Source organism: Borostomias antarcticus (assembly GCF_949987555.1).
Source record: "Borostomias antarcticus genome assembly, chromosome: 10".
Classification (NCBI taxonomy): domain Eukaryota; kingdom Metazoa; phylum Chordata; class Actinopteri; order Stomiiformes; family Stomiidae; genus Borostomias; species Borostomias antarcticus.
Genome location: NC_140243.1, coordinates 14423898 through 14444064, shown reverse-complemented (window position 1 = coordinate 14444064; position 20167 = coordinate 14423898). Strand labels below are relative to the sequence as shown.

At 46.3% G+C, this 20167-nt stretch overlaps 1 protein-coding gene across 1 annotated transcript in view; it reads left to right on the top strand.

Annotated features, from left to right (window-relative positions):
• Positions 1–20167, top strand: part of osbpl10b (oxysterol binding protein-like 10b) — a gene marked incomplete at its 5' end in the record, with an annotated part of 35101 nt that overhangs the window by 9614 nt on the left and 5320 nt on the right. Inside the window, 2 exons of the mRNA XM_084444513.1 lie at positions 13776–13934; positions 16274–16790. Of these exons, the coding sequence (XP_084300639.1) occupies positions 13776–13934; positions 16274–16790 (676 nt within the window). The remainder of the gene's footprint in view (positions 1–13775; positions 13935–16273; positions 16791–20167) is intronic.

The window sequence follows — 20167 nt, the reverse complement described above, 5'->3', positions numbered from 1 at the left end:
CACTGCAGGCGTGAGCTTGTACAGCTACACTCTTAGAACCGTATGAAGCTTCAGGAAATATTGTTGAAACATTGTGGTACCACTTTACATTACAGCTCGGTAATAACAGGGTAATTCCAAGGTAATACCACAGTAATACCATGGTATTTACCTTTATTTACAAGTAGTAGTTACCAGGTAATACCATGTTAATATCTACATTATTACAAGGACATTTCTAACAATTACCAGTAGTTACTAATAGTAGTTACCTGTGTAGTTGCACCCCAATCCCCTCCTAACATCCTATTTAAGCCCATGATTTGTTAGAGACAGTAGTTTATATGTAATAATGTGGAATCAGAGCTGGAAAATTCTTCATTGCCTGTTTCTATTTAATTTTTAAATATTTAATATCCTTCCTAAAATCACAACTGCGCTCATGGTTCGCTACCTGGAAAAAAAGATGATAGTTTCTATGTAAAAATGTGGAATCAGATCTGGAAAATGCAACTTGATCTGTTTCTATTTAATACTACGGTACCAACATTCCTAAAATCCTAAAATTAAATAGCATGTTAGGATGGGACTGGGGGGGTAACTACACAGGTGACTACTACTAGTAACCACTGGTAATTGCTGGTAATTTCCTTGTAATAATGTAGATATTAACATGGTATTACCTGGTAACTACTACTAGTAACTAATAGTAATTGCCATGGTATTACTGTGGTATCACCTTGGTATTACCTTGTTATTACCGAGCTGTAATGTGAAGTGGTACCACAAGGTAGAGAGGCTCATTAGAACTCACTCTCCTGGAGGGTGGGCAGGGGTTGGGGGTCGGCATACTGTAGTTCTGAACAGCGGCATCAGAAATCCCGAGGCCATGTCAGAAGTGTGCTAATTGGCCATGCTCTAGTTTGATCACACCTCCCGGGTGACTGAGAGAAGCCAGCTCTGTGTGTGTGTGTGTGTGTGTGTGTGTGTGTGTGTGTAATGGGGTTAGAATATTACAGTGCATAGATGACATAGAAACTTCTCCTGTTATTTCCTCTCCCTTCTCTCTCTCTCTCTCTCTCTCTCTCTCTCTCTCTCTCTCTACCCCCCACCCCTCCACCCCCTCTCTCGCTCTCTCATGAGTATACTCTGTGTGTCTGAGAGCAGTCTGGAAAAACACATTATCTCACAGTATGTGTCTCAATAACCTTCATTCCATCTGATCTGAAAGGCTGTTGTTGAAATCACCAGTGAAAGCTGAGAGTGTGAGCTCAGAAAGACAATCACGTCGATCCTCTTCAGACTGACTTGACACTGATACTCTTCTAACTCATTCATTGAGTCAGAGTCGGTAGAGAGTCAGTAGAGAGTCAGTAGAGGCAGACCAAGGTACCTCTCAGCCTGCTGATCAGCCATGCAGCTTCACTCAGCCACTATCAGTGTGTGTTTGTGTTTCTGTGTGCGTGTGTGTGTTTACACGTGTGTGTGTGTGTGTGTGTGCACACGCGCGCATGTGTATGTGTGTGTGTCTGTGTAAGTTGGCTCCAGTCTACCTAGAGCGGGACTAATGTGAAATCAGTGAAATATACTGATTGGCCTCCATTTAGTGCCTCTCTCTCTCTCTCTCTCTCTCTCTCTGCCTTCTGAAAGGAGCTCCATCAATCCGGTCTCTGAGATGAGATGCAGAGGAGACCTCTTTATGCTTGTTTGCCGGTGTCCTCTCTCTCTCTTTCTCTCTCTCTTTCTCTCTTGTAATAGAAATTGTAATAGATACATTCAAATGAGTGTATTCTCTGTATCAAGACATTGTGAAAAGCAAGAAGCTGCCCTTTGTTTATTGCCCTGACCCCCTATCTCCAGGCCTTTTAATCAACTTTATGGTAGGAGACCTCCCCAGGGGTCCCCTCCTCCCAACTATCTTTGATCCCTGTCTTTGTTCACTTGAGCTGTGGCCTAGCCTACTCACTATAATTGGCTAGTGAGGTATTTGTATATGCAGGTATGGTCACACCCACACTGTTTATAATAACCTGTTCTCAAGATAATCTTTGCTCTTGGTGGATGTTCCTTCCTCTCTGAGCCCGACTTTGCAAACTCGTAACTTATCTGGAATAAAGGTAACCAGCTTGGATTTTCAAAGATGAACCTTGGCATTCTCGACTACTCTTTTCTTAATTATTAGAATAAATCTATAACACTCTCTCTCTCTCTCCCCCCCTCTCTCTCTCCTTTTTTTGTCTCTTTTAGTCTACTTGTCGCTCTATTTTTACCTTTTTACAGCGTAAGGCGAGAGGTAATTTTTTCGGTCACGTGTTTATTTATTTATTGTTTTTGTTTGTTTGTTTGTTTGTTAGCAGGATTATGCAAAAACTACCAGACCGATTTTCATGAAACTCGGTGGAGGGGAGTGGGCCATCTTAGAACCCATTAAATGGCTGTCTGGGAGAACCCCCGACTTAGATACCGCCATAAATGGCTACAATCTTTTTAGAGTAGATAGAAAATCAAAAGGAGGTGTGGAGTTGTAATCTTTGTCAGAGACCATTTAGCTGCACATGTTCTTGCAATCTCCATGGTCCCAAAATGCTTTGAATATGTTGTTTTAGATATCTGTCTGGGTGGCGACATTCATATCATAGTTATTGGTGTTTATTGCCCACCCTCTGCACCGAATTTGGCCTTAGAGGATATCGGGAAACTGTTGTCTAAATATGTTTCATCCGCATTGGTTGTTTTGGGTGACCTGAATTTAGACTGGCTCTCTGAGAGTTCTACTAGACTGAATGAGCTCAGCTCTCAGCTCATTGTTTCCCACAAGACCAAATATAAAAAAAGTCCTCTAAATCCACTTTGATTGACCTTGTGCTGACCAACAGATTCAAATATCCTCACAGTGGGGTCTTGAGTGACCACTGCCCCACAGCCTGTGTTAGAGTGGCCAAAGTTAATAAGTCAAAGGGACGTGTCATCAGGAAGCGTCATTTTAAGGATTTCATAGAGCAGGGCTTTTTACAGGATGTATTTCACTCTGATTTGGAGAGTCTGCTCAATCCCAGACCCTGTTAGCCTTTGATCACTTCTCTCATATTTTTAATTCTATCACTGAGAAACACGCCCCCTACAAAAACTTTAGGGTAGAAAAATGCTCTAGTCCCTGGTTCTCAGAGGAGCTTTAGTTGGGTCATCTGTGGCACTTCTGTGACCGGGGAGAGCAAAGGTCCGTTTATCAATGGATTTGTCATCTAGGAGGGTTAATAAACTAATTTAGCCGGGGTGTATTTAAAAAAAAGGCGGAGACCAAAATCCAAAATGGCTGCTGTGGAAATTAACTTTTTAATGGTTTGACAGTACAATGATGCACAATACATGGTTTCAGAGCTTATTTTGGTCAAGGAATACATATTGGTGTTTATATAATGATTTGACCTATTTTTGACATTCAAATACAAGATGGCTGCCAATTTTGAGCTCTAAAAGGCTTTTTTTTTTTTTTTTTTTAATCGTCACAGAGCCTTCATATTAGCCATCTTGCATTGCTGATGGTGTTACATCCAGTTCTCTTGTGATTGGTAAAGATGTTCCACAGGGCTCCATCTTAGGTCGACTTCTATTTGCTCGCTATATAAATAATATTTGACTCCGCATTGTAACATCCATTATTATGCTGATGATACAATTTTGTACAGTTTTGGCCCCACTCCTACATCGACCGCTGCAAGCCTGCAGACTGCCTTTGATGCATTCCAGCAGTCTCTTTTTGATCACAAGCTTGTCCTAAACCCTGACAAGACTAAATGGATGTTGTTCTCACGATCCCCTAGGCATGACAATTCAGACAGTACTCATACACTCCAAGGCGAGCAAATCAAAATTTTGAACTCATATAAATATCTTGGCATTTGGCTGGACACTAAGCTCTCTTTTCAGACCCGTGTAGAACACCTTACCAGAAAGCTGAGGAGAAAATGTGTCTTCCTATACAGGAATAGGGCTTGCTTTTCATTCTACACTAGAGAGTCCATTGTGCAATTACTGATAATGTCTGTTTTTGATTATGGTGATGTTGTGTATTTGCATCCCCCGTGTTGAAGCCACTTGATGCGGTGTATCATAGTGCTCTGCGCTTTGTAACTGGTGATGGGTTTCTTACACACCGCTGTATTTTATATATGAAACATTGGGCTGGCCCTCTCTTGCGATTCGAAGAGAGCAACACTGTCATCTGTTTATTTATAAAGCCCTATGTGACAAGCTCCCTATGTACCTGTCCTCACTCCTAAGCAATAATGATTCAAATGACCAAACATGCTCGCAGTCACATCACTGTTTATTCCCCATGTGAATAGTCAGGAAAGACTGCTTTCTCCTTCTACGCTCCTGATAAACGGAACAGGCTCCAGGACTCACTAAAACTGGACCGGTTGATCTCCATAGAGTCATTTAGAGTTCTTCTAGATGATACGTTACATAGGGATTGCTCTTGCTTCTCTTATTATATGTACTGTAATTTTGTTATAGTCTTGCTTTATTTTGTTTAATCGTTTGTATTGTTTTAAAATGCACTGTAACAGGGCGTCCTTGTAAATGAGAGCTTGCTCTCAAGGGCCTTCCCTGTATAAATAAAGGTTAAATAAATAAAAATAATAAAAATAACAGGGCGAATTCACAAATTAAAAGAACTTCCCTGTGGGGGGGCGCTACAGACACAGGGTTTTTGGGCTTGGGCTCAGGAGTGCGCGCAGAGCCATGAAATGCATTCATGGGCGGAACTCTAACATGCACGTACGCACACAAGCAGTTTAAAGTATGTATTTAAAACACGTTTAAAGCTGTGTCTGGTTGACCTCTGGCATCTGCTGGCCGTGTGTGTGTGTGTCTGGCTGTGTGTTGGGACACCCGGGCAGAGCAGGTAGGGTGGAGAACAACAGGGAGAGCGAGACCTGGAGCTGTTAAGCGCCTCGGCGCGTTTATTGGTGCAACCAAAACAAAAATAGGTGAACAAAAAAGACTCAGCCGCGGTCCCTAGGCTTCCTGGGCTTCCTCAGGCGTCCTGCGTGGAATCCAGGTGGGGAGTGCGGCGGTTCACTTCTGGGGATGACAAACAAAAGGCGGTTAGTCTTGTTGGGGTGTATGAGAGTGTCAGCCAGGCTACCTCATCATACTCACTGAGTCTCAAGCCTCCTCGCTGCCTCCCTGACTGGAGTTTTAAGGCATTGTTGGCTCGTTAGCTGATTTGCCCCAGCTGGTGTTCTCCCAGTCAGGGCTTGATTACACAATCTCCTGCAGCTGGGCTGCAGGGTTGCCGTGGCGACCAGAAAAGGCCGGTAGATGCCTTCAACAACCTGGCCGCACTGTCCCTGGTGGTGAAGTGGGGTATCTCGTCCTGGGGCAGCCGGTCGGTGCATTCTTGGGGCAGCCTCCCGCCCCCTGGGGAGGATGCCACAGTGTGTGCGTGCGTGCGTGCGTGTGCGTGTGTGTGTGCTTGTCTCTGTGTGTGTCTGTCTGTGTCTGTGTGTGTGTGTGCGCGTGTGTGCGCGCGTGTGTGTGCGTGTCTCTGTGTGTGTGTCTGTGTGTGTCTGTGTGTGTGTGTGGTGTCGTTGCGATAGCCGGGTCCTCTGAGGCTCATGGAGCATTGTTCAGGCAGGCCTGACTCTGACACTCACATGCAAATACCAGATTGCATAAGCCCACTGGGAGATATATCCTCCTCCTCACACACACTGAGGAGGACCAGGGCCAAACATCCCTGTGTGTGTGTTTGTGTATTCAATACATCCGTGTGTGTGTGTGTGTGTTTGTGTGTTCAGGACTTCCATATGTTAATGTGTTTGTTTCAGGACATGTAGCCTCAGTCTATAGTTCTATAGTAAACCTAACTGGCCATGGTAGGACTGGAACATTCTTTATCTTGTTACCATCACCCCTATATCATCACCCGCCCTGTCTCTCTCTCCCTCTCTCTTTCTCTCTCCCTCTCCCCTCCCTCTCTCCCTCCCTCTCTCTCCCTCTCCCCCTCTCTCTCTCCCCTCTCTCTCTCCCTCTCTCTCTATCTCTCTCTCTCTCTCTCTCTCTCTTTCTCTGGTGTAGAGTAACTGTAAAACATCCAGTGGTACCATTAGGGAGGCCATAGATATCCGTTTGTATGGTCCTCTCCTTTATCATGGCTGACAGGCAGCCAGAGTACTGCAAAGCAAGGGGAAGTGTGTGTGTGTGTGTGTGTGTGTGTGTGTGTGTGTGTGTGTGTGTGTGTGTTTTGTGTGTATTTTGTCATTGTTACATCCCTTGATCATTGTTCCTCTTTCTGGCCCACTCCATCACCAGCAGGGGGCGTTAGATAACAGGGGTAGTTGCCTGTATCCTGGACTGGCTGTTCTAGATCATATTTCTATACTACTGTATACCAATCAGTATTAGTGGGGGAAAGTTTTTTTAAGTTAGTTTTTATAGCTTTTTTTTTTTTTTTTACTTTTAATCTGTAACTCTATTACAATCAAGAGATAACACCAACGTTCTGCTTTTTTATATGTATAATGACATTGAAAATCAGAATCAGAATCCGTTTATTGCCATGCAGTTTTTCAACATACTTGGAATTTGCTTTCGGTCGTGGTGCATAACATGGACACGCATCACCTTCTCGGCGGACCGGATGACGCGCTGCAGTCTGGCCCTGTCCTCGGCTGTAGCGGTGGAGTACCAGATGGTGATGGAGGAGGTGAGGATGGACTTGATGATGGAGGAGTAGAAGAGAACCAATGTTTTCTTTGGTATTCTGAATTTCTTCAGCTGCATCAGGAAGTACATCCTCTGCTGTGCCTTCTTCGCGAGGGAGCTGGTGTTTAGTTCCCATTTGAGGTCCCTGGGGGTAGTGATGCCCAGGAAGCAGAAGGAGTCAACAGTGATCACAGGGTGTCATTCAGTGTGATGGGGGGGGGGGGGGGGGGGCTGGTTTCTTTCTAAAGTCTACAATCACCTCCACTAGAGCGTTGAACTCCAGGTTGTTTTTGCCACACCAAGACAGCAGCTGGTCGATCTCCCACCTGTAGGTGGACTCATCTCCCTCACAGATGAGTCCGATGAGGGTGGTGTCATCCACAAACTTCAGGAGCTTGACAGACTGGTGGCTGGAGGTGCAGCTTTCTGTGCACAGGGAGAAGAGTAGGGGGGAAAGGACGCAGCCCTGGGGGGAGCCGGTGCTGATGCACCTGGAGTCGGACATGTTTTTGCCCAGCTACATTTATTGTAGAAAAGGTGCTATGTGACACTTTCAGAGGGTTCTTCTACATAAACAGTTTTTTTCTGAGAGTGTAAATATACAATTTACATCCATTAATCACCACTTCAGTAATCAATGTAGGCTAGCTGTTAACACTCTGGTACCTCTGGGAGACTGATTGCCCTGTCACTCTGAGGCCCCTGCGGTCGATCTATGCGGTCACGGCTCTTCTCTGTCCTGGCCCCGCAGTGGTGGAATGAACTGCCCACTGATGTCAGGACAGCAGAGTCGCTGTCCATCTTTCGCCGCAGGCTCAAAACTCACCTCTTCAAAAAGAACTACCAGGATCCTCCCTCTTAAGCACCTATTGCATTTTTAGTTTGCTACTCTTGCACTTGGCCTTCTTGCACTAGATTATGCTCTTAGTCACTTGCTTAGAAAGGAGATGCACTTGTGAGTTCTGGTGAGTAGTAGTACACCGACTTCCTATGTTAAATGCAATTATTGTAAATTGCTTTGGATGAAAGTGTATGACTGTAATGTAATGTAAATGAATGAAACTGTTTCATTGACTTGTGTGAGTGTGACTGTGGCTGGTGAACCCAGGAAGGAGTTTGTGTTCTGGTGTGAAGAATGGCTATCCCTCTCTCTTTTTTTCTCTCTCTCTCTCTCTCTCTCTCTCCTGCTCCTTTGTCTTTCTCCCTCCCCCCCTAGATCTATCTATCCATCTATCCATCTATCCATCTATCCATCTATCTATCTATCTATCTATCTATCTATCTATCTATCTATCTATCTATCTATCTATCTATCTATCTATCTATCTATCTATCTATCTATCTATCTATCTATCTATCTATCTATCTATCTATCTATCTATCTATCTATCTATCTATCTATCTATCTATCTATCTATCTATCTATCTATCTATCTATCTATCTATCTATCTATCTATCTATCTATCTATCTATCTTTCTTTCTATCTATCTATCTGTCCCTGTCCGACCACCCGCCTGCCTCCATCCATCCATCTATACTTGGAAGAACTATGCAGAACACTGTACCCCCGCCCCCTCTCCATCATTGAGTATTTGGAACGTTCTGTCTCTGTATGTATACGTGCCCTCATTAAACACTTCCCTTAGGACCACACCACATATTAATTATTCATGACAATGGTGCTTTTCGAAAAAGTGCTGCTTTACCAGGAACACAAATGTGCTGTGAAGTCAGCTGAGAGGAACCATAATAGTGATGCCTCTGTGAGCATGGGGACGGATGCAAAAAATGGAAGCGTGTCATACACACACCCGCGCGCACACACGCGCGTGCACACACGCACACACACACCCATGTACAATGCTACTAATTGTTCACCTCATGTGATCATAGTCTCTCAATAGCCGCATGCGTGACGCCAGATATTTTCTTACTGCCTCTCAGGTCTGTGGGTCCGATGGTGCTGACTCTCCTGGGACTGGCGCTGCTATTTGCAGCAGGCTGCCTGGGGTCATCTGCGCTCCTCTTTCTCCTCAGTCCTTTCTCTTCTCTCTCCTGTAAATCCATTAATTTACCCTGAACCAGGGAGCAGACGCAGAGGGCCAGTATGCTACGTTATGTCAGCGTGACTGGCCCCCTGGCTGGTATGCCTGGTGTGCTCGGTCAGCAGTTTAACGTCAACCTCTGAAACTCGAGGGCTGAGAGGAGTCAGTTTAGTTTATGTGTTTACTTGGCAGGGGCAGTGTACATTAAAGAGTATACCAGAATTAGCCAAGAAGGCTAGTTTTCAACTGTAGTCCCTGGTCACGAGTTTGATAGCAGATCCGCTGTACTTACTGTTGCAAATATTTTATATTAGACTAATTTGTGATTTAGTAACACACACACACACACACACACACACACACACACACACACAGTTTTATTCAGTAGACCTGAGGTATTTTAATCCTGTTCCACATATTAAGATTAACAGAATGATTGGAGATGGTCTAGTAGTCAGCATCATAAGTAATACGGTCGTCATGACAATGAATATGGAATTAGAATTCCATCCTTCATCCATCTGGTAGGAGGGAGATTATATTATGGGATGGATAATCCCTGTCTCCCCCTCGTCTCCTCCAACCCCCTGACCCGCCCCCCCCCCCCTTACTAGTGTGTGTGTGTGTGTGTGTGTGTGGGGGGGGGGGGTCGGGGGGCTTGGGTTTGTGTGTTTGTTTGTGTGTGTGTGTGTGTGTGTGCGTGCGTGCGCGTTAGACAATAGGTCATTGAGGCTGAGCTCAGGAGGATGAAGAGTCATGTGATCAGCTTGTGCATGACAAGTCATGGGACTATAGGCTGGGATAACTGGATCACACACCCACACACACGCAGCTGATGATGATGATGTTGATGAAGCAGTGACGCGGACAGGTGAAGGTCACCGACACCCAGCAGTGTGCGAAGACAAGTCTTTTAGTAGTTTAATGGCCAGTAAACCTTTCACCCCCCCTATACCTCTGTCTAGCACCCCGACCACAACCAAAATATGTTCAGTAATGGAGCGAGTGAGCGTGTTTTGACGTTTGAGCGCGCAGGGGGAGTCGAGGGACAGAGAAGTGGGACACAGCCGAGCTGTACTGTAGAGCTATCAGCTGCTCTCTGTAGCGGTAATTAAACAGACTGTGCCATGGCAGCATCTGGGAAAGGGGGGAGGGAGGGATGGACAGAAAGGAAGGGAGGGAGGGAGGGAGGGAGGAATGAAAGGGGGAGGAGACTTAAGAGGAGGTGAGGATATGCCAGTGGGTGTGTGTGGGTGGGTGTGTGTGTTGGGGGCGGGGGGTGGAGGGGGCGGGGTTGGCTGAGAGATTGGTAGGAGGGATGGATGGATAGATGGAGCGATAGAGAGGATTGTGAGCTTCACTGCTAATCTCGCCGTTGGAAGTTCAGCCCGGAGCAGCCATTCCTGCTTCTCTGTCTCTCTCTCTCTCTCTCTTTCTCTCTCTTCTCTCTCTTTAACTCTCGCCACCTTTCTCTTTCCCCGCGTCTCCACCAGACCAGCGGTCAGCGATGTGTCTGACCCTCCCTGCCTCCTCCCTCGCCCCTCTCTTTCCTCAGCTCTAACATACTGCTGTGACTTTACTCAGGCAGTGTTTTCTGTACTCTCTCTCTCTCTCTCTCTCTCTCTCTCTCTCTCTCTGGATGGTGGATATGAGATCCAGCAGGACAGCGACCAAGGCTCCTGTGGTTGTCTGCCAGACCAACAGCGTCAATGTGAGTGTGGGCTAGTGGAGAGAGGGGGGGGGGGGGGGGTGGCAGATTATCAACAACTTCCTGACCCAGGACACAGAGGGGCACCAAGATAAGAGAGGAGGGAGAGAGGAGGGTGAGTCTGGATGTACTGTACAATATCACGGCACATCTTGTTCTTTCCCACTTGTAGTTTGTTGACGGCAGAACGACAAATATTGTTTAGTGTAGTCAGACTCTTGAGTTCCTTTCTCTACCCCCCCTGCCCTCTCTCTCTCCCTGTCTGTGTGTGTGTGTGTGTGTGTGTATGTGTGTGTGTGTGTGTGTGGAGAGGAGAAGTGTGTATTACAGAGAAGCTGGTGTGTATGTAGCTGGGTTACACATTACACAATATGCTGACTGAAGAAATGTTTGTGCAGAAGGAAACGTTATTAGGTGTGTGTGTGCGTGTGTGCATGCATGTACACTCTATCTAGCACACCACACTAGGTTCATTCTGTTGTGTTCTTTCACAGCAGGGTGCTGTTGTAGACCGGGGTGTGTATTGATTGATCTTATCACACTGGTGGATTTACAGTACATCAATTGACCTTGGTTGGGGTTGAACTCCATCAGTGTCGCTGCACTTTATACAAGCCAGTATGGCTCAGCTGGTTGAGTATGGCACCTGAGACATCCAGGCTATAGGTTTGATTCACATAGGCTAGATACAGTATACAGTACTGTACTGTATATAGTCTCTGTAAGACCTATTGTCCGAATAAAAGTGTAAAAAGTGAAGTGGTATGAAACAGTGTTTGATCACGTTGCTGTAAAAGCTAATCTTGGGAGAGAGAGACATACATGAATGTGATAGGACTAACAAAGGAGAGAATGAGGGAGAGAGAGAGAGAGGGAGGGAGAAAGATGGCCGGGCTCTGGTGTTCCAGTATGAAATATTCAGATGTGCCTTCGCTGCTCTGGGGAGAGACTGGTAGCTGGGACCAGCAGACCCGAGGAGGAGGAGGAGGAGGAGGAGGAGGAGGAGGAGGAGGAGGAGGTGGAGGTGGAGGTGGAGGAGGAGGAGGAGGAGGAGATGGCGGCAGGGCTGTAGCTGTGGCCAAATCTGTCCCATCAGCCCTCACTGGCCTTTATGTGTCCTTATAAGGATGAGTCAAGTTTAGATACTGTAAATAGAAAGTAAAAAAAAAAAAAAAGAAGTCACCTGACAGTCTGCTGCTCATCACAAACTCAAACACACTCCCTTTAGCTCCTCTCTGCTCCCTCTCTCCTCTTCTTTTTTTTTCCATTTCTTCTCCGTTTCTGCTTCCTCTCCACTCCTCCCGTCTCCCCCTATATTTCTCTCTTCTGCGTCTTTACTTTTCTCTTCTCCTTCTGGAATCTCACTCTGCTGCTCTCTACTCCTTCCTGAGGCATGTGTCCTATAGGGAGAGGGACCCAGTGTTTGAAATCAACCCCTAGATCCTACAGTACACCCCTGGGAATGTAGATCTGAGAGAGAAGGATGGGTGTAAGCAGTGTGATCAAACTCCCGTCGGGAATGTAGATCTGAGAGAGAAGGATGGGTGTAAGCAGTGTGATCAAACTCCCGTCGGGATCACCAGCAGGCTACTATAGAGGAAGTTACCGCTCCATTAGCTCTACACCGCTGTAGCTGTGGTTTCATGGCTGTCTCCGTGTAAGGCTCCCTGTCTGACTGTAGTAGTATTTACTGTGCATGGTGTATCCTGTAGATACTGTCTGTAGGGCTGTCATATGATTATCTGCACTTGGCTGTTGTGGCTTCACACGTGGAGAGAGGGGAAACTGGTGAGATCACCCTGATCTCGCAAGCAGCAATACATTCAGTTCCTCTCCGTAGCTCAGTCTGGCATTCCCCCTATCTCGAATGATTATTCTCCGATTACGTTTTGACTGGGCCAATCAGGGACTGTGTTCTCATTGCTGTTATGCCCCCCAGTAGAGCGTAGCCGCTGATTGGTTCCCGTAGTTGATGCGTGAAAATGAAATACAAGCCGCTGGTATAACAGTCTCCTGAAGCAACGAGCGGTAGCGTTAACGTTAGTAGAATAAACACAGCCATAAGTGTAATTACTGCAGAAATCGACTCAACAATAACTATTGAACAAGAACAAGAGTATGCATGGAGTATATCTGAGGAAAATATATTTTCTCCGTTCTTCTGTCTGGATTTGGCAAAAGTTTTGTTATGCTGATTGGCTGAAGGAATAGTCTGTCAAGTCAAGTATTCCCACCCACAATAATCGTTTGAGATGAGGCCAGATTGAGCTGCAGAGAGAAATGGAATGTGAGCTTGCTAGATCAGGATGGTCTCACGAGGCTAAGGGAAAACAGCCCTAGGAGAAAGAGGGAGAGAGAGAGAGAGAGAGAGAGAGAGAGAGAGGGGGGGGGGGGAGGGGGTGGCAGGAAGGGCTTTTTACTCACATCCCACAATGCTTTGGGGCCCTGTCTTCCACTGCTCTTCCTTGCTGTGCATTATGCATTAGGAACAATATCCCGCCTCCCAGCCAAGCAGCTTCAGGAGAGCCAGACACATTAGCAAGGCCAGCAAAGAGTTCTCTCTCTCTCTCTCTCTCTCTCTCTCTCTCTCTCTCTCTCTCTCTCTCCTCTTTCTGAAAGTCAAGAACACACTCAAGGTTTGTGGAATGTCCTAACAAGCCTAGCGTAACAGGAAGTCACTCAGCTGCATCAAAGTAGAAAGTGTACCTCTGATCAGCTTCCTTTATGAGTAGGATGCTTGATTGATTGATTAATTTATTGATTGATTATCATATTTTAATATCATACCATAAGCTGTCATACAGGATTAAAATACACTATAATATAATATAATATAATATAATATAATATAATATAATATAATATAATATAATATAATATAATATAATATAATATAATATAATAAAGCATTATAGAACGAGAAGCAGTGGGATGTCACGGATCTGTGACATCCCACGGCTTCGAGTTCCATAATTCTTTTATACAACGGTTGCCACATTTATCCGTCAATATTTCAAAAAGAAAGACAATACGAACTTTAAATAAATGTATTTTTAATGGTACTATTTGTTAATCATTTGCGGATACTTCCGCTGAAAAGGGAACGTTGCCAGGCAACGACAATGCTACAGCACATCTTTGTAAACACTGATCTGGACACTGCCACGGCTACTAATAAGAGGTGGATTGATATTAAAAGATGTGCGAACATTCCATTTTAGCATGGGGCCATCATGTTTATCGTCACGGCTGGAATGCAAACTGACCAATAGAGACAATGGACTGGATCTATACCGTTGTATAATATAATATAATGTGTGTGCTCAGCAGCAGCAGCAGCAGACCAGTATGGAGGATGGGGACCCCCAGGACGAGACCACGGACACGGACGACAACGAGGAGGAGGACCTGGGGGTCCTGGATGACCAGCGCAGCATCATCCTCCACCTGCTGTCCCAGCTGAAACTGGGCATGGACCTCACTCGGGTAAGGCTGGGTTTAGATCTCACACGCTCAAACTGAGGGATGGACCTTGCATGGGTAGGACCGGATCCTGCCCGCGCTCCATCCATCCATCGGTCCGTTCTGGGATCTCTCAAACTGGGAATGGAGCTCACTTATTGAGGAAGGCCGAGTCCCTCTGCCCCTGTCACAGACTGTGCAGAGTGCTACAGGAGGTGCTGACGAGCACAAACCTATTTGACGCATCATTTATTTAGGAGCTACATACCTTCCCTAGCTACCGCACCCTCCATCTGGCAAGCCCTTGTACTCTCCCTCTCCTCTCTCTCACTCACTCTTGTTCTCTCTCTCTCTCTCTCTCTCTCTCTAGCTCCCTCCCCCCCCCCCTCTCTCTCTCTCTCTCTCTCTCTCTCTCTCTCTCTCTCCCTCTCTCTCTCTCACTACATCCCTCCTCTCTCTCTCTCTCTCTCTTTCTCTCTAGTAAGTGAATAGAAGAAGCAGCATGTAGCAGCCCACCTTCTGACAATCTTTTGGGCAAGTTCCCATTTTGCTTGCAAAGAACAATAGATTTCACCTGAGACCATGTACAGTAAGTGGGTGCGTTTCTCCAAGTGAAGGTCGAGTTAGAGTTGGAGACAGATCAAGATTCAGCCCAATAAGCCTATACACATTTTACAGCTAAAGTTTAGGCATGAAAAACGAATAGTTATGGTTGAAGTTCAGATTAGGGTTATTTTTCTGCCGCTAGCTGTGGGTGTGTGCGTGACCTGTCACTGATAATCCGTGTGACGGAGCTCAGGTGAGCCGACTGAAGTGGCATGTGTCCCAATCAGACGTTGCTCATGTAGTCTCGCTGGCCAGACGAGTCGACTTCAGGTCCGGATTGTCAACTACGTCTAGAATTCAGGCGCTGAAATTTTGTTGAAGGAAGTTGCGGAAAAAACGAGCGGATATCCCGTCAAAATTCTGTACAGAGTAGTAGACAGTCCGGACCTGAAGTGGAGTTTTTTTAAGAACTTCCTTTTATAAATTCTAAGCAACTGAAGTCCAGACTCTCCTCCACTAATGAGGCACCACACTGGCACCTGTGGCTCCGACGCAGGTCAGGCTCCGAAGCCGGTCAGTCTGTTTGCCTCTCCGCCCATGGGTCCGTCCGTCCATCCATCTGCCCTTCCACCCGTCCATTCATGCATTTGCCCGTCCGTCCCTCCCTCCCTCCCTCCCTCCTTCCACACATCCCATCCCTCCACACTAACCCTACAGTACATGTCTCTGTGTTCAGATTGATCCCGGGCTTCGGGCGGAGATGAGAGATTGATTTTTGAGGTTTGTCGTTCCCTGGCTGGCTTCCATTAGCAGCACAGATGTGAATATAAATGAATTTAGGGAATGGACTGCTGTTAGATAACAGGCTACGTTTAATATAACCTGATAAAGATACTTGCTGTAGTCTCTTAATTCTCTTGTTTTTTGATTGATCTGTCTGATGCTAATGTTGGATGATGTTATGCGCAGCACGCATAACATTAACTCTGTTCTCATGTGTTGTTATAGAGTAGATAGAGAATAAAGATCACCTCATGATTTGATCAGGTCATTCTCTCTCTGTGATCAACAGATCTACAGTACTTTGTGACTGAGTCTTTTGTGGGTAACAAATTATTTTTCCTGTTCTTTGACTTAGTCCCTGGTGACTTAATCCTTAAGTAGCCGTGAAGAAGGAGCTGTTTTTGTGGTGTGTGGTCCCGGTCCCGATAGATATCTCCATCTCTAACCAATCACACAATGGATCTCTCATTCTCTAACCAATCACACAGTAGCTCGTTCCCTCTCAAACCAATGAAACAGTAAAGACCCAGATGTTTCCGGGTCATGTCATCCTGCCCCCCTCTGTAGTCTGTAGAGGGGCTCAGTAGGAGAGTGGTACTCTCAGAGAGAGTAGTAGTACGCTGTAGTAGTAGATGGGCTGAGGGGCACTTCAATCCACTACTGATCAGAACACACACACGCACATACACATACGCACGCACGCACGCACGCACACACACACACACACACACACACACACACACACACACACACACACACACACACACACACACACAGTACGTGCCAGCAATGTTATTTATAAATATCAGTGAGCTCTGTCTCTGTGTTAGCATGATGGGGCTCTATTGATCGTTTATAGAAGGGGGAAGCTCCGTGGTGTGTGTATATACAGTATATATGTGTGTGTGTGTGTGTGTCTTTGTCTGTGCGTGTGTGTTTAAACAAGTCTCTATATGTATTGTGATAATCATGATGATGATCAGCTTGACTGTCTGGTTAATTAAGGACTCTCTCCATCTCTTTCTCTCTGTCAGGTGGTCCTCCCCACCTTCATCCTGGAGAAGCGCTCTCTGCTGGAGATGTACGCTAACTTCATGGCCCATCCCGACATGTTCCTGTCCATCACTGCAGGAGCCACGGCCGAGGAGCGCATCGTGCGCTTCGTGGAGTACTACCTGACGGCCTTCCACGAAGGGCGCAAAGGGGCGGTGGCCAAGAAGCCCTACAACCCAATACTGGGAGAGAGCTTCCGCTGTTCCTGGGACGTCCCCCGCGAGCGTGTCCGGCCCCTCAGGACTAACAGCTCCGCCCCTAACCCCGCCCCCTCGCCCCGCCCGGCTCCCTCGCCGAGAGACCCCGCGGCGCGTACAGAGGGGGGCGGAGCCTCCGAGTGCTACCGCCTGCGCTTCGTGGCGGAGCAGGTTTCCCATCACCCCCCTGTGTCCGGGTTCTACTGCGAGTGCAAGGAGAAGAGGATGTGTGTGAACACCCACGTCTGGACTAAGAGCAAGTTCATGGGCATGTCTATAGGAGTGTCCATGGTTGGGGAAGGTAAGAAGAAATTAGCCTACAGTACGTTTCAAAGGTAGAATCAGAGCAGCAACTAAAAATGCGCTCCAAAACGATTCATGCTACCGTTTGATAGAGCTAGCACCTCATGCAGCAGTAGACGATATAGGTTTAGTAGGTTATAGTAGTGTAACTGAGAGAAACACAGTCCTCGTGAGTCCAAGAGTTGGTAGCGAGTTGTTGGTTAAACTCACTCCCCCAGTATAAATACAGTCCACCCGCAGCAATGAAGGGCTAGATTTTCATCAGCGTAGCTGGTTAATGGTCTGACCCGCGGGAGACCCGGGTTCCAATCCCACCCTGGGCACGCTGAAACGTGTGGGTTACATGAGCTCGAGTTCCATTTCAACATGCACTCTCATGATGTTTTTCATTGGGCTATTGGCATGGACAGCAGAGTGATCATGTTAACACACAAGCTGCTTGAGTTGATTCTCAGTGACATCGCCCTATTTCTAGACTCTTCCATTCAATGACAACACAATGAGCCAAGGCATTGAGAAGAGATATTGAATAATGAGATGATTGGCGCTCACTGAGGCCTTCCTGACTGGAAGGTTGTTTTTTCTCGCACATGCCGGTAACAAAAGTACCAATGAGGAGCTGACTCGTCAGTGCAGTGTGAATATGTTGGCCTGATGATCACAGCTGATGTCTCAGGCTGACTGTGGTCAGGGGCCGTCAGGAGCGCTTGGCTGGCTGACAGGCTGGTGTAAACAGGTCTCAGACTGCCGTCGGGGGACAGTAATCCCAGGTGGTTTTGCCTCTTATTTTCCTGTCTTCTAGGAAACAGCAAGTCATACTGTTCATATTGCAGATCTACCTTGAAAATATAAATATTAAAATAGATGATATATCACATGATATTATAACCTCATAATATCGTCTGGCAAAGCTCGATAGAGCGTCCGTTTGTGCTAGATCATAAAACGATCGAGACAGTCCACGCTCTACGAGGCAGCTACGGGAGTGGTTTAGGTGTGAGCGACGACAGCGAGAAACGATATATGTTTCGTTGATCTGACTGGTTGAAGTTGTGATAGATGGTGATAGACAGATGGCTCATCCAATCACCTGCCAAGTAGTTTTGAAAGTACCTGCCCTTTTCCAAATAGTTTCCAACAAAGCTTTCACAGATGGCTGAGTGGAACAAACCATCTGGCACGTCAGGTTAATTTCCCTCTGTAGACTGTGTGGATCACAGTTCAGTCTGTTTCTGTTCTTGAAGACATTATGAGTGAGAGCATGGCAAATTGCTGATCACATTTCTGAATCACATTGCAAGGTGTAATTCAGGGTTTAGAGCTTGTTTCAATTTTTCTTAGTCCAAAGTAATCGCATCAAGACTGAAAGTAGCATTTACGTAATTGCCTGGTAAAAATTCATAAAAGGGTCTTATGCTCCTTCATGTGAATAATGTGCTGTATTAGCTATAGTGTGTGTGTGTGTGTGTGTGTGTGTGTGTTTGTGCGCAAGTGTGCTGAATCAAAGCACATTCTGGGAGTGGTATTAACGCTTTGAGAACAATAGGAATACGTCCAAAATATTTTGTAATTCGTATTGCTACAGGATATTCTCTGAAGCTATCAACAACAGAAATATCCCTAGCCAGAAAGCTTTTACAGTACAAGCTCTTGGTTATTATTGCTCAACCTGTACAATGGTGCTGTACAATGCAGTGATTGCATATTTCATTTGCGCTGCTCCAGGCACTCAGAGTCCCTAGCGTACGATGTGAGTAGCATGAATAATGAAACAACACATCATCTGTTCTCTCACAAAGACTCCTGCTGCCATCTCTCCTCTGCTCCATAAGCGTCACCTTAACCTGAAGACTGTAGAGGTGTGCCTCTGTCCCTACATGGACACACACACACGCGCATGCACACACACACACACACACACACACACGCGCGCGCATGCACACACACACACACACACACACACACACACACACACACACACACACACACACACACAGTGTAACGTGCTCTGCCCGTTCCCGTTCATGGAGCACGTTCCCGTTTGGGCTCATGAATATGTATGCCTGTTAGTCCGGTGTCCGCCTCCTACCAATGGGAAGTAGGTATAGCTAGCCGGGAAATTGGAAGATGGGGTCAGTCGTATGGTAGCGCGAAGGGTGTGCATAGAGCCTTATAAGGTATAGGCTACCTTCTAGTCTTCCAACACGGAACCCCAGCCGATTGCGCGGTGGATTATAGCCTTGTGAACGGGAGGAAGCCTATGGAAGGTTTATATTTCAAATACCTCGGTGGATTATTATTTTGGAGGCTCATTGTTTGTTCCTTCGGTGGATTTCGGGGGGGGGGGGGACACGGGCCGTTGCCGGCTCCTCCTGTCTTCCGCATTCGAGGGAGAAAGGGGGGGTGACGTCACCCGCAGACTAAACTGACTGGACGACAAAGTGAGTTTGATCCGTTTATTTTCTTTGTGCGGTGGCTCTGGTTGGATGATTTTACGTTTTGGGCCAAGATTGATCTCTGCCAGAATTATGGAGTACTCAGGGTATTTGTGAATGGGTGAACTGATGAACAAACGAATTGAACTGTGACTGTATTTTGAACTGTGACTATTTACTGCTGTTTACCACGCCAGAGTGGGCTGGATAAAGGACTTCCGTTGTGGTGCGATATCCAACGACTTAGGGTGGTGCCACCTGCTGGTGGAATTTTGGGACATTGTTGCATTGTTGGATTTTTTGGGACATTGCCACCTGCTACTGGGAGTTGGACTGTGTTTCAGTTGTGTGCAGTGTTTGGTTCAGAATACATGCATGAAATGTGTGCCATGGTGTTGAAGTGTGATTCTTTACAAGCTTGCTGTGGGTTCATGTGAAGTGATGATACATACATCCTGTGTAATAGCCTGGGACTCAGACAGATTATAAATATTGCCAGGGTTCCCCTGCCCTGGCTGGCGCTCAACAAACCACATTTGAGGAACAGACTGTTACAACACACACACACGCACACACACTGCTCACTGGTGCAGATACGCTCTTTAATTAGCCAGTCAGCAGCTGTTCTGTGCGCCAGCTCAGTGGATGACTGTGTGTGTGTGTGTGTGTGTGTGTGTGTGTGTGTGTGTGTGTGTGTGTGTGTGTGTGTGTGGTTGTGGGGACCTCATCTACCTCATCCACTGCCAATGTGTAGAACTCACCAGAGCAATCGATTGTACACACGTGTAATGCTGGGGTAACGTTACAGCGGAGAGATGAGTGTTATGTCAGTGCCAGCAGTAGGCACTGAATTATTAAACTCTTTTAGCAAGCTAGCTATCATCAAATATGCTATTATTATAATAAATATGTTCTATTTTGTGTGAGAGACAGAGTCTGC